Consider the following 12,960-nt stretch of genomic DNA (forward strand, 5'->3'; position numbering starts at 1 on the left):
TTTCCTAACCGCCTTATTAGTGGGACTGGCGATATTAAATGGCCTCCTAGATCTCCAGATTTGTCTCCAAATGACTTTTATCTATGGGGTTACCTTACGCAGACCATTTACAAGCATGAATTTGGTAGGCCAACAAATTTAGAGGAGTTGCGAAATAAAATTGTCGAAGGTGCCAATTCCATTTTACCTGAAACTCTTTTGAAGTTGCGAAATAACTTTTACGATAGGTTAAGTTTTTGTTTAGCGAAAGAAGGCGGTTTATTTGAGCCTTTTATTTAAAAAATGATATGTTGTTAAGTTTGTTTATTAGAGTTTTATTTCTGATTTTTTATTATATTTTTATCAGAGTTTATATTTTATTTTTTATTAGAATAACGCTTTAATTTTCATTATGCAAAACACAGCATGTTAAACATTTTAGGATTACAATTCTATGCAGGTTTTACACATTGTCATGTCTGTAAAACCCGCATTAGAATAAATATTTTAAAAACGGCTGGATTTTCGCGTAATATTTTGGGACATTTTGTCGCCAAACGACGCAGCTCCCACAAAAGTCAGATGTTTACTAATCCCGTCCTCGGGCCGGCTAAGGCGGTGCTCTGTCGCAGGCACTCGTACACGCGCGACGTTGCAAAATTTCGCCTCTATGTGGTTTCCTATAAGTAATGAACGAAAACACTTTTGTATATACTTACATATCTTATATATATCTTCTATATACTTATAACTTACTTAATACTTATACTTAACTAGTTATAATTATACTTATACTTACTTACTAGTAAAAAATTTAATCTGTGTCGTAAATAAAAAAGAACTGACTTAAAAATGTTAAGGTAGCACTTAATTAATTTAGTAATAAATGAACTTAAGGCATTTTAAATGATTTTAAGTGTAATACAACAAATCAACAATTTTATAAACGTTAACAAATACTTATAATAATTGGAATTACAAAAAAAACTTAAAGTAATAATTACTCAAAATGCCGGCCGCCATTCTCAATACATTTATTGTACGTACATACGTAGCAGATTAAGGTGGACGTCGTTAAAAAAACATCAAGCATGTTTTGTATTACTTCAGCAGCTGCGAAAATTCTAGCCACCAAAACTTCCTTTGATTCGACTGGACTTTTATAAACAAGACTTTTCATATGCCCCCAAAGAAAAAATCTAACGGTGTTAAATCTGGGTAGCGCGCTGGCCAAGTGACAGGGTCTCAGTGGTCAATCAAACATTTTAATTTATAAACTTGCGAACGATAAGTAAAAAATGAGCTGGCGCTTCATCATGTTGTAGCTATAAGTTTTGTCGTATATTGCAGATCTCCTAACATCTCCGGCAGTAAGTGTCTTAAAAAAATTAAATAATTGTTACTGGTTAGATGAGGAGGCAATATTATTGAACCGATTAATCATGCTCATCATATATTGACCAAAAATCTATGTTGATATCCTCCTAAATGAATACCATGTGGGTTTTCTTCAGCCCCCAAATGACTATTTTTAAAATTAAAAATGCCTTCTTTCATAAAAATAGCTTTGTCAGTAAAAAGGACATATTTTGGAAATTAAGGTACACCGGTCAAGAAACCATTGGCAAGAATTTACGCGGGGCATGAAATCATTTGGTCGCAATGATGTACTTTTTGCAAGTGGTAGAGCCGAAGAAGCTGTTCATGAACAACGTTCGATGCTCTAACATGATTTATATCCATGGCATATAAATCATAAGCTACTACTTGAGGAGCCAGTCTCCCTGAGCCGTTGATTGACCCTTTCAAAAAGTGTGCGAGCTAAAAATCGCCTTTAAGGAAACCGCTCTTCATATAATCGAGAAGCAGATCTACCTTTGCATCGAACTTCCCCATAAATTAATAGCGTATTACCATATTCAGCAAAAGTATAATCTTTTATTGCTTAACCATGATAAAAAGGGAATTTATACTGTGTAGAATCGGTTACTGACAATGACAAGTTATAACAAAGCAATAGTAATAGGATGCGTCCTAAAATAGAAATCCTTTTACGGGTTATGGCTTGTTTCTTCTCTAGGAGTGTATTAAGAAACTTTAATTGAATTTATTTATGGGTGATTTTATTAAATTCTAAACATGAAATTTTATAGGGGATGAAAAAAATTTTGAAATGGTAGACATAAATTTATGTAATTATTAAAACTACTTGATTGCATAGTATTGTGGGACTTCCAGCAGAAAGTTTGAAGTTCAGTCCTGATTAATCCTCGAACCTTGTTAACATGCACTATCGCTTTTCGGCAAATGAACTTTAGCATTCTTAATAAAATAACTAATTCTGGTGCTGTATCTTTATTTACTTCTAGCTAATTTTTACAAAAACAGTAATATTTAGTGATTTTTGCTGCAACCTTCTTTATGCAAAAGACATAGGAGCTTCATAATCTGATACCCAATTGGGCAGTAATTGAAGTCTTAGAAACATGGGATTAAATTTACCAAATATCCCCCTTGTTTCCACGCCCCTAGTTAAAATTATTATTGTTTAGTAGGTTCAAAAAAATAAACGTACTAACAATAACTTATGTCCCAAAATTGGTTGCAGTAGCTAAAATAGTTCCGAAACTATAAGACGAGAACTAGTTTTTAAAGGTTATATTCAAAGAGCTCTAGCTCCCTGAGAAAGCATTTCTGCACCCATGTTGATAAGAACTTTTCTCTTTTTTTGACGCTCTCTATCTATCCTAGAAGTTTGTGCATAATTAACGGTTATTTGTGACATGAAATAGCGGTGGGACGCCATTTTGAAAAATAAAATTAAATAGCAAGGGGGGTATATATATATATAAAGGGGGACCACGGTAACTTTGGCAAAAATTGTAGGGTAGGTAGGGGCTCCATAGGCAAGTATTTTGAGTATAGGAACCCATGTCCGGAAAAGCCCCCATTCGGAGATGGAGCTGTTTTAAAATTTGACCCTTCGCGGCAGGTAGGCAACCCAACGACCCAACGTACACGAAAAGTTTTTTTTCACTTTTTCTGAATACCATGTATTTTTCTTAGTTGTAGAGAACCCACATGCCATGCATGTCCGAGGATATCAAAAGAAGTTTTTTGTTAATGTTTGGGCTGGCATTGTTGGCGACCACTTGCTTGGTCCATACGTTCTACCCGCCCGCTTGAATGTAGAAAATTATTTGATATTTCTCCAAGGCCAGTTACAGGAATATTTTGAAGATTTGCCCCTACAGATGATTAATAACACTTAGTGGCAGCACGATGGTTGTCCTGCGCACTGGCCAAGGCCGATCCGGGACTATTTAGATGAAATTTTCTGTTAATTTAAGACTTCTTTTACTTTAATAATTTTAGTTTTATGAGTTATCTCCGGTATTTTTTGTGGAGAGCTTTATTGCAATTATTACATCTTTTTGTTTTTAAACTAAAGCGTTTAATTTGTGGCTCGTATACGATAAGTTGCCAGGATTGCCTTATTGCTTTCCCATCTGGCGCAAAAATTTCAATTTTAAAACAACCGCTCAATTCACAACATTTGATCCGACTAGTGCGGTCTGTGCGGATATAAATCGTGATTACTTCCTTAACCGCCAAATAGGCGATTTCAAAGTCAACCTGACATTTGACAAACTATACATGGTATTCAGAAAAAGTAAAAAAAAACTTTTCGTGTACGTTGGGTTGCCTACCCACCTGCCGCAAAGGGTCCAATTTTAAAACAGCCCAATCTCCGAATGGGGCTTTTCCGGACATGGGTTCCTATGCTCAAAATACTTGCCTATGGCGTTCCTACCTACCCTACAATTTTTGCCAAAGTTACCGTGGTCACCCTGTATATAATTATATCAGATATTAAAGCATTCTTAGCTGATCTTTCTAAATTTCCTGGTTTCTCTTTATTATTCCTTATTTCTATCGCCTTATTAATTACTGTCTTAGTTCGCGACGTTTGCTGCTGGATAACTACAGGCAACTTAAGTCATCAATCATTTGTGTTAACAATTTATTGGAACATTTACTAAACGTCAATAGTCATGTTTTACCATTGCTCTCTTTCCCTGTATTCGTCATTGATGTTCGAATTAACTGAAACATCGACCACGTTTATATACAAAATCCTCAGAAATCATATTTTAAAAAAATGTGATTTCTGAGAATTTATAAAAAAAAACACTATTTTTAAATTATTTCTTTTTAAATAAAAATTCATTTATTTCACATATAATATTGACATAGAAATATTATCTGTAAGTTATGTCTAATTATATCTGCTAATAAATTTAAATAACAATGATGTGTATAAATGATGGGTTTGAATCCCTAAGGGCCCCTTGGTTGACAAAATTACCCTTAACTTAGAAAGCTTTTAAGGTACAAGTAAACTCTTAATATAAAATTAATATATAAGAAATCTTCGTTCTTTGATTAAATTATTTTTTAGAATATTTCAATCATTTGAAAATTGTATGGAAAACGAAAAATAAAACCAAAACTGTCGAAATCATTAAACCCAGAAATACTCTTAAATCTATCGTCAAGAACCCTTATCTATTATATGTAAACTAAATTAAATAACAATATTCTTGACGGAACTGCCTCTAACTCAAAAAGAGTTTAAAGGCAGTTTTGATTCCCCTTCACAAATAATCAAGAGTTTTCGAAAAATTCCTTAAAATACTAGACCTTTGATAAGAAAATGTTAAATTGGGTGTTTTTTGGTGAATAAGTAATTTGTGTATCTTCTTTTTGTAAATTTTGTGTGATTTGTAACGAATATTAATTATAATAATTTGTTTGAGCAACTTGTATTAGGCGGAGATTGCAAGAAATGATAACCAATTACAATATTATAGTCGTTGCCTTAGTGGCCTAACTTTCTTTCTTTACTTCCAATATCATGCTCAGTGGAATAAACTTCAGTTAAAAAATATCCCAGCCAAACATACTTATAATTTGATTTTAATCCCGAAGAGCGCAAACCGATTTCATGGATATGCCGAGAATATCTAATTGACATATGCTACGCATATTCAGGGGATATCGCAGGACACCATAAAATATATGCCAGGAATATCTTTTTATTTTCTATAATATATGCTAATCAAATCTGTTGCATGTATTGGGGATATATTTAATTCATATGTCTGCAAATTTCTTTTATCTTTTAAAATATATTCTAGGCCTATCTAATTATTTATACAAGATGTCAATTTGAAAAGTGTCAATGTAAAAAAACTAGAATTACCATATTTTTGTCAAGGGGTGAGCCATCCCTAAACACCTCTTACCCCAACATTCAAATGGAACCACCCCCTTTGGTCATAACTTAAATTACGGGTCTTTTCGAGTAGTATTCATCTTCAAGAAAAGTTATCTCATTTAATATTCAATGAGTTTGAGTTTAATATTTAACCTTTAATTGAAGGTGAGGCAAATGGGGTTTTATAATAAATATATAATGGTTCTATAGTTCCTTCAACATTTCTAAAAGTTATTCCAAACTTTTAGAGAAATTTTTTTAAAAGCATTTTTTCAATTTAAATATTTTCTGAATTGAAAGTTGTCAAACAAACCCTAGATGTATTGGCTAATATATACCATTGACATGCTTCCTTTTTTTAATTTATAATGACTCAATTTCTTGTTCTTTTTCTGAAGATAAATGCACGTCAAGACTTTTGCAATAAAAATTAAAATATTCCATGCAGAGCGCAAAAAAAAAGTATTAGTTAGTATAAATTGAGAATATTTGTATACAAAGGGATTAAGAAACAAACTATTGTGTAACAAATACCATGTTTTATTATTTCTTTTCAAAAAATTTTATCTTTAGAATGAAGAAAATAGCAAAACAAATACTTTAAATATAAATGTAAATAAACATTGACGGAAAAAACTTATATAAAAACTATATAATTTTACAGCTAAAAACTAAAACAAAAATAAGAAAATTAAAAATTGATGCATGCAAATAAAATTATTGAAGACTTCTATGTTCAAGTGGAAATAAACTCGGGGATGTTTAAAACGTAATTGTCTCTAGAAAAAATCTTTCATCATTACGTCATAGGGTATCATCCTCTTCTATAATATATAAATTTAAGTATCAGATACATATTACATTGATTTAGAATATTTAATGTAGCAGTATAACACTGTACCAATATTTACTACGAATTTATGTGCATTCCTAAGATAAAATGGTAGTGGTAGTAAAAGAGAAAGCTTGTTTTTAACAATACAAAGACCGAGTTAGAGAGAGTAGAGCTAGTGAATGACAATATATTGGAACCGCTGCAGCGAGATTTTGTAGAATTTGTTTATACGATTTAAAGTTTGTTGATAAATGATAAAATATAGGCAAAAATTAATGTTGGTATTCGGATATATTATGACTGAATTCCAGCATATAATTTATCTATGAAATAAAGTTATCTCAAATACTTTACAACTTTAGCATTCAGAATGGTAACAGGTCTATAGTTTATCACCTCATGCTTAGCCTCCTTTTTGTGCAATGGAATTACCTTACTGATACGCCACTCATCAGGATAAGTTGGTGTCTCTAGGCTAAGGCTTAAAATTAAATAAGAAAGGTGGTACCAAAAAATTACCACAGCCCTTTATTATATAACCAGGCAGACCTTCAGGGCCAATAGATCGGTTCTCTTTAAGTTTTTTAATGGAATCCCTAACTTCTTCTGCAGAAAATTTTCTTCTACAAAAGTATGCTTTGGAAGGAACTTTACACTGATGCACAGGTAATTTATTTTCAAAAACTGAACCAAAATATGTTGCAAAGATATTAGCAATATTTTTTGTGCCAGATATGGACATATCCTTATAGGAGACCTGACATGAAAAATCAAACCCTCTTTTTTTGATTACGAACATGGGACCAGAGAAACCTGGGATCTCTAAATAAACCTGCGTCTACTCTACTTAAATGACCATCATTTAAATGTTTTATTTTAATTTTAATTTTAATTTTTTGCCTTATTTGTCTGTACTTATCCCACCAAAAGCTTATTTTTGATTTTCTAAATTTGTTTAAATACCTTTCTTTGGTTTTGATTATTTTAATGATCTTGCCATTGTACCATACCGGAAAGGTCTTTCCCACTTGGGTTAACTTAGGAACACACTCTTCAAAAATTTAATTCATTATGCTATAAAATTCCTTCACAGCATTATTAACATCACAGCATTTATACACATTATCCCAATTTCTAATCTTAAACAATGTGTACATAAGGTCAAAATTCACTTTTTTTATAAATTAAATTTTGTATTGTTAACTTGTATACATTCCTCAAAATTATTATTGATATTTACTTCAATTGAATGAACATAATGATGCTTATCAATAAGCAACGATGGGTCATCATTAATGTTTACTAAAGAGCTCTGTGAACGGGAGCTAACAATAACTAGATCTTTTCCAGTTTTTCTTAAAAACTCGTTAACAAAATGGAAAGTCGACACTTGAACTACTAGACGAACTAGTTAAATTTAACTAAGGAAATCCTATACCCAAAAGGCAGCCAAACTTTTAACCATACTGAATAATCCAATTAGTACTTTATCAAAGGAAATACAGGGCAAAATCTGCACGAGAATACAAATTTAACCCAAAAAGCTTACTTTATTTTTTGTATAATAGATCCCCAAAAATAATGAAAGTCTCAATTGCGTCAAGTCAAAAATACTGAAAGTCTCAAATAAACGAGTTTGAGTAGAAAACACAAATAGGTATTATATTGGACCAGAAGATAACAACTATAAATATAACAATATAGGTACCTAAACAATAATAATTTTTAAAATGGTATATTAACTGCAAAAATTAAATACAGTAAAATCTCCTTTGGGCAGACACCAACAGGACCGACCGATTCAAGAGGGGTGTCCGTCTAGAAGAAATTTGAAATAAAAAGCGATTTTTCATGAAAAGTGTAATTAAGGAGTCCGGAATAATTAAAGTATACATTTAGGTAAATAAACAAAAGAAGTCATATATATGAACAAAAATATACACTAATAAAGTAAAAATTCATACATTGTTGTTTGCCTCCCGTTTTTTTTAATATAGCGTCCAGAAATCGTATTTTTAATTTAGAAAGAAGCTCTAAAGACTCTGTATCTCCATGATGCTCTGCAAGTCTCTTAGTTGCAATAATAGCTTTATCATAACTTAGTATGGCATCTATTGGGGGTGCTTTTTCAAGATCAGAATCCTCTGACAGATCTTCTACTATTTTAGCAGGATTTTACAATAAAATTTCAACTGGAATTTGTGGTTCTGGACCTAGATCTTCAACATATAAATTATCATCTATGTTAAAAAAATCATTAAGATTTTCATTATCTGTAATCTGCAATAATTTTTTATTTCTGAGGATAACTGCAAGTATGTTTAGTGGCAAGTCATCTTCTGGATCAGTCACAGCCTCGGTTGACTGACTTTGACTTTGCGTATTTTCATGGTTAAATCCCGCTTTACGAAAGCAATTTGCGCAAAAGCGTTTTTTTGCCAAAGTAAATTGCATCCAATGGTGTAATTTTCTTGGTTATCTCAAAAACTGTACCCACAGTTTCAATGTTTGCTAGCAGGTGTTTTAGTATTAGATTTCGATAATAAATTTTAAAACTCTTGATAATTCCCTTATCAAGTGGCTGGCAAGCTGCTGTACAATTTGGAGGCAGATATAAGATTTTTATATTTTTTAACTGAAGGTCTGTTGGATGAGATGCTGCATTGTCCAAAAATAACAAAATGTTTTGTTTTGCTATTTTCCATTCAAGATCCTGCAACCATTCTGTCATAATTTTCCTTGTCATCCAAGCTTTCTTATTATATTTCTTTGTTACAGGCAGATTATTTATGCCTATATATATATGCTCTGGATTTAGCTTATTTACCAATCGTTAGGAGTTTTTCTAGAGTTTTTCAAAATTGTAAGCCGTTCCTAAGGATATTTACTTCTAATGCATTTCTCTTTTTTAATGTTAGTGTTTTGTTAGATAGAGCTTTAAAGTATAGGCTCGTCTCATCGGCATTATAGATGTCCTTTGGTAAATATTCCTTATTACATCTTCAGCATTAACCGAAGTTCCCTCTCCTGAAATTGCTTTAAAACGTATATTGTGGCGAATCCTAAATTTATTAAGCAAACCAGAAGAAACCCCAAATGTAGAAAGACCTAAAGACTCTGCTATTTCTTTAGCTTTGCATTGTATTAGCGGACCTGAAAAAAAAAGGAATGAACATCTTCCTGCTGCCGGTAGTTTAGAGAAAACGAACGAGAAAAAAGGACAGACGTATGTCTTTGAAGTAGAGGTTTATAAAATTTTCAGAGCGTAACATTAATTTAGTGCGATTTTTTTCCCGTAGCCTGACATAAGAGCATAATGCTCAAAATTAACACACTTATGCCAGAAAGCGTTGACTAAAAAAAAAATAATTTAAATTATGTGCATACCTGTCAAAGGAATCCCCTTATGGAGAGCTGCTGTAAACCACTCGTAACATAACTTGTCAATTTTAGTACCTTCCCCAGTAAGAAAGCTTCTTTTTCATCCAAATTGCTGTTTGATATCCACTTGTTTAAGAGGATTTCCTTATTTTTAATAATATTTACAGCTTGTGTTTTACCAATATTGAAGCGTTTGGATAAGTTCTCCTTACACTTAACGTTTCTTTGTTGTCAACTTCAATAATCTTAACTGTTTCCTTAAGCATAAGAATAATTTTTTTGTAGCCATTTCTATAATTAATATATCGCACCCTGTTTATCGTATCCACAAGACTGACTAATATTAAGTCAACGCGTGGCCTGAGATAATTGACACTGTAAATCCCCGATAAAAGCGCTGGGAAGTACAGAAGTAAAGGCATTAAGCAGCGGTGGCAATACTCGGTACCGAAAGACGAGAAAATCCATTTTTGTTTTGGGTTTCTGTCCGGTTAAGAGAACTGAGTTTGGTGTCCGCGTCCCTTCAAGAGAATGTTCGTTCAAGAGAAAGTTTAAGCAATGCAATTCATATGAGAGTCAGTTGGGACCATGAGAAACTGTCCGTTCAAGGGAGGTGTTCGCGAAGGGAAATTTCACTGAATATATTTGAGTAAATATAGGTACTACCCTTCACAAACGAAATTTTGAAAAGTGAAAAGTAAATATGTACTTTATTTAAAAATAGAAAAAAAAGTTTTATTGATTTTAAAACTAATACCGTTGAAATATCTCTCAGATATGAAAATTGAATAATCTCTATATATCTGTTAAATATACGCCAGGAAAATTGCTTTTCTATTTACGATATTGGGCATATTTGTGGGATATTACGGGCATATTGTATCATATTTTGTCAAATGAGATGTAGGTGGCATATTCTACGAATATTGGGTGCCATCTGGGATGTAAGGTAGTGATATATTTTTTAATCATAAACTTCTAAACTTTTTTTATAAGTATATGATTTAAGATAGCAGAGCAGTTAAGTAACAAAGAAAAGAAAAATCAAAAAGAAATAATAAGTTGCAAATTTAATTATATTTTGGAATTGGTGCTGTTAATATTATTAGTATTATAAAATTCAGAGGATAGAAACAGTTGACAAAAAAGACTTGACGTTTATTAAGTTAATTTTACTTATTTTATTTGCTTTTCTTAATAGAATACTGAAGAGCGCAACCACGACTTAGTCCAAGTTTACAAGTCGTACTTCGAAAGAAACGTAAACACCACAAACTTGGCCTTATTTATTGACAGCTACGTTAAAAGAACGGACCTAAACATCCACAGAGATCCCGATCCAACAAGGAAAAACGCATCTACCCTGAGAGTTCCAGTAATTAATATTACTGGAGCTCATAGTCCGCATGCTGATGATACTGTGACATTTAATGGACGTTTGGACCCAACTAATTCATCTTGGATGAAGGTAGGGGAAAAAGTATTTATTTTCATTCCTATAATTGTATACAAGTGTAAAAGCTTGTTTCTTGGGTGCGGAAATGCCCATGAGTTTAATTTTTTGTTTCATGTCTATGAAATTCATAGGTAAAGAGAGAAGGCAATGATTCATCAATTCTTGAGCTTTCCGAGGCATACGCCGCATGCCTCGAAAAGCTCCATGTTCAATTTGTGTTGGACTATCGTTATTAAAAAGGGCATCGGAGAAACACTACCGTTCTCAGATATAAATGAACTTATTGTTTGCACCCAAGAGCTTGGTTAGCCGGGCATGTATATTAAAATAGTTTTCTAATGCTTTATTTTAGATTTCTGATTGTGGTATGGTGTTGGAAGAACAACCAGGCAAAGTTAGCGAAGCCTTTAGGCTGTTCCTACAAGGGGAAGGATATGGTAAGTAAACCGGTCTGTCACAATAATAACACGAGCACAATAACAATTTGTAACATTGTTTTATAGTGAAATAATGCTTTCAAAATTTTAACAATAAACTGCCAATATGCTGGTGTATTTAGCAAATACTTTTGTATGATCAATAAATCAACACAACGAGAATTTTGTAAGCATTAAAGTTTTAAAATAATTAAGATATGTAATATCTCCCAAATGGTGGAGATATATAATGTTTATTGAAAGAAAAGTAAAGTTCTGTACATCTTTTTTTGATAAATAAAATGGGCCTAAATATAAGTTTTATTACCTAGATATTTAGTTTTCTTTCAATATATTTTCTTAAGATATTTGAACTAAGGCTTTAACACTGCTTTTATAACAACTACTAGAGCCAACTAGATACAATATGTAGAAATCCTTTAGAAACATTTACTAAAAAATTTCAATAAAAAGTCTTCCTATTAATAAATTGAAATATAAAACTGTTTTAAAATTTTGGCATAACTTAATGGGCTACGAAGTACATGTTTCTAAAGGAACATAAAAAGCCGTTTATTATGTCAGTGGCTAAAATATGAAAATTTAGGTAAAAACACGAATATACACTGAGTTAAATTTTTATTTTTTTTAACTGTGCGTTAATGGTTTTTGGACAATGTGCGCGAATGGTATGTATATTGTTCATTTTACAAATATTTTATTGTTCTTTTTGTTTTTGTGTTGTTTCGTTTGGTTTCATTTTTGTAGCTGCCTCATTGAAATTAAGCCCTAAGGCGGAACCAGTTATCCTTGAGCGTTATTAATAAATCATTTAATGTTGAAAATATTTTAGGCCTTTTTTTGTTATTATTTAAAAAAAAAAGAAAATTTTGTTAAATTCTTGTGTTATCTTTTATAAAAATTCAGGAACGTAACTTAAAATGTTTCCTTCTATTTGGCCTTTTTTTTATTTTATAATTATTATGTTATTGCAATATAATCTTTAAATTTTCCAAGCTTTTAAAATTTTAGTAAAAGGAGAGATAAAAATATCATTTTTTTTTCAAATTTAGCATCTTTTTTCCGTTTATTTCATGTACTTATCTTACAAGGTTTTTATATTTAGCATCGAAGATAGATATTGGAATGATTATATAAATATTAAGTAATGGTTATTAAATTTTACAACGCAAAAAAAGTTATGGTCAAATTTTTCCTAATCTAAATGTCAAATGCAACAAAGATATAGGGAGAGAGTTAATTATTATTTTGTATGAATAATTAGTAACTTTTGGCAAAAATGGTTATGTGAACTTATTCTCATCGAGAACGGTACACGCATCTTGAAAAAAACTTAAGCAAAATATGCTAGATATGTAAATAAAAATATAAAATGTTTTGAATAATAAAATAAAATAAATTGTAAGACGTTAAAATAAATCTAAATAATTTTTTTGGTATTAATACGCAAATTGTGAAATTCTATCAAGCTTTTGTTAAGAATTGAGTTGCGTAATTGAGTTGTATTACAATATATTTCTGTTGACCATGATAAATTCTACATGATTTCTTGTATAATAATTATGTAGTACATCTGAAAAACTCTCAACTC

General features: G+C 31.4%; 2 protein-coding genes across 8 annotated transcripts in view; both read left to right on the plus strand.

Annotated features, from left to right (window-relative positions):
- The window catches only part of LOC126745112 (neurogenic locus notch homolog protein 1), a 610,297-nt gene that overhangs the window by 120,703 nt on the left and 476,634 nt on the right, over window positions 1–12,960 (plus strand). The window lies entirely within an intron of this gene.
- Window positions 1–12,960, plus strand: part of LOC126745140 (protein NDRG3) — a 111,488-nt gene that overhangs the window by 79,854 nt on the left and 18,674 nt on the right. For all 6 annotated transcript variants that reach the window (XR_007663444.1, XM_050452898.1, XM_050452865.1 and 3 more), the window contains 2 exons: window positions 10,678–10,944; window positions 11,285–11,369. Coding sequence is in view for 5 of the 6 variants with exons in the window: in XM_050452898.1 (XP_050308855.1) it covers window positions 10,678–10,944; window positions 11,285–11,369 (352 nt within the window). In the remaining variant the exon portion in view is untranslated. The remainder of the gene's footprint in view (window positions 1–10,677; window positions 10,945–11,284; window positions 11,370–12,960) is intronic.

This window comes from Anthonomus grandis, chromosome 1, assembly GCF_022605725.1.
Source record: "Anthonomus grandis grandis chromosome 1, icAntGran1.3, whole genome shotgun sequence".
Taxonomy (NCBI): Eukaryota; Metazoa; Arthropoda; class Insecta; order Coleoptera; family Curculionidae; genus Anthonomus; species Anthonomus grandis.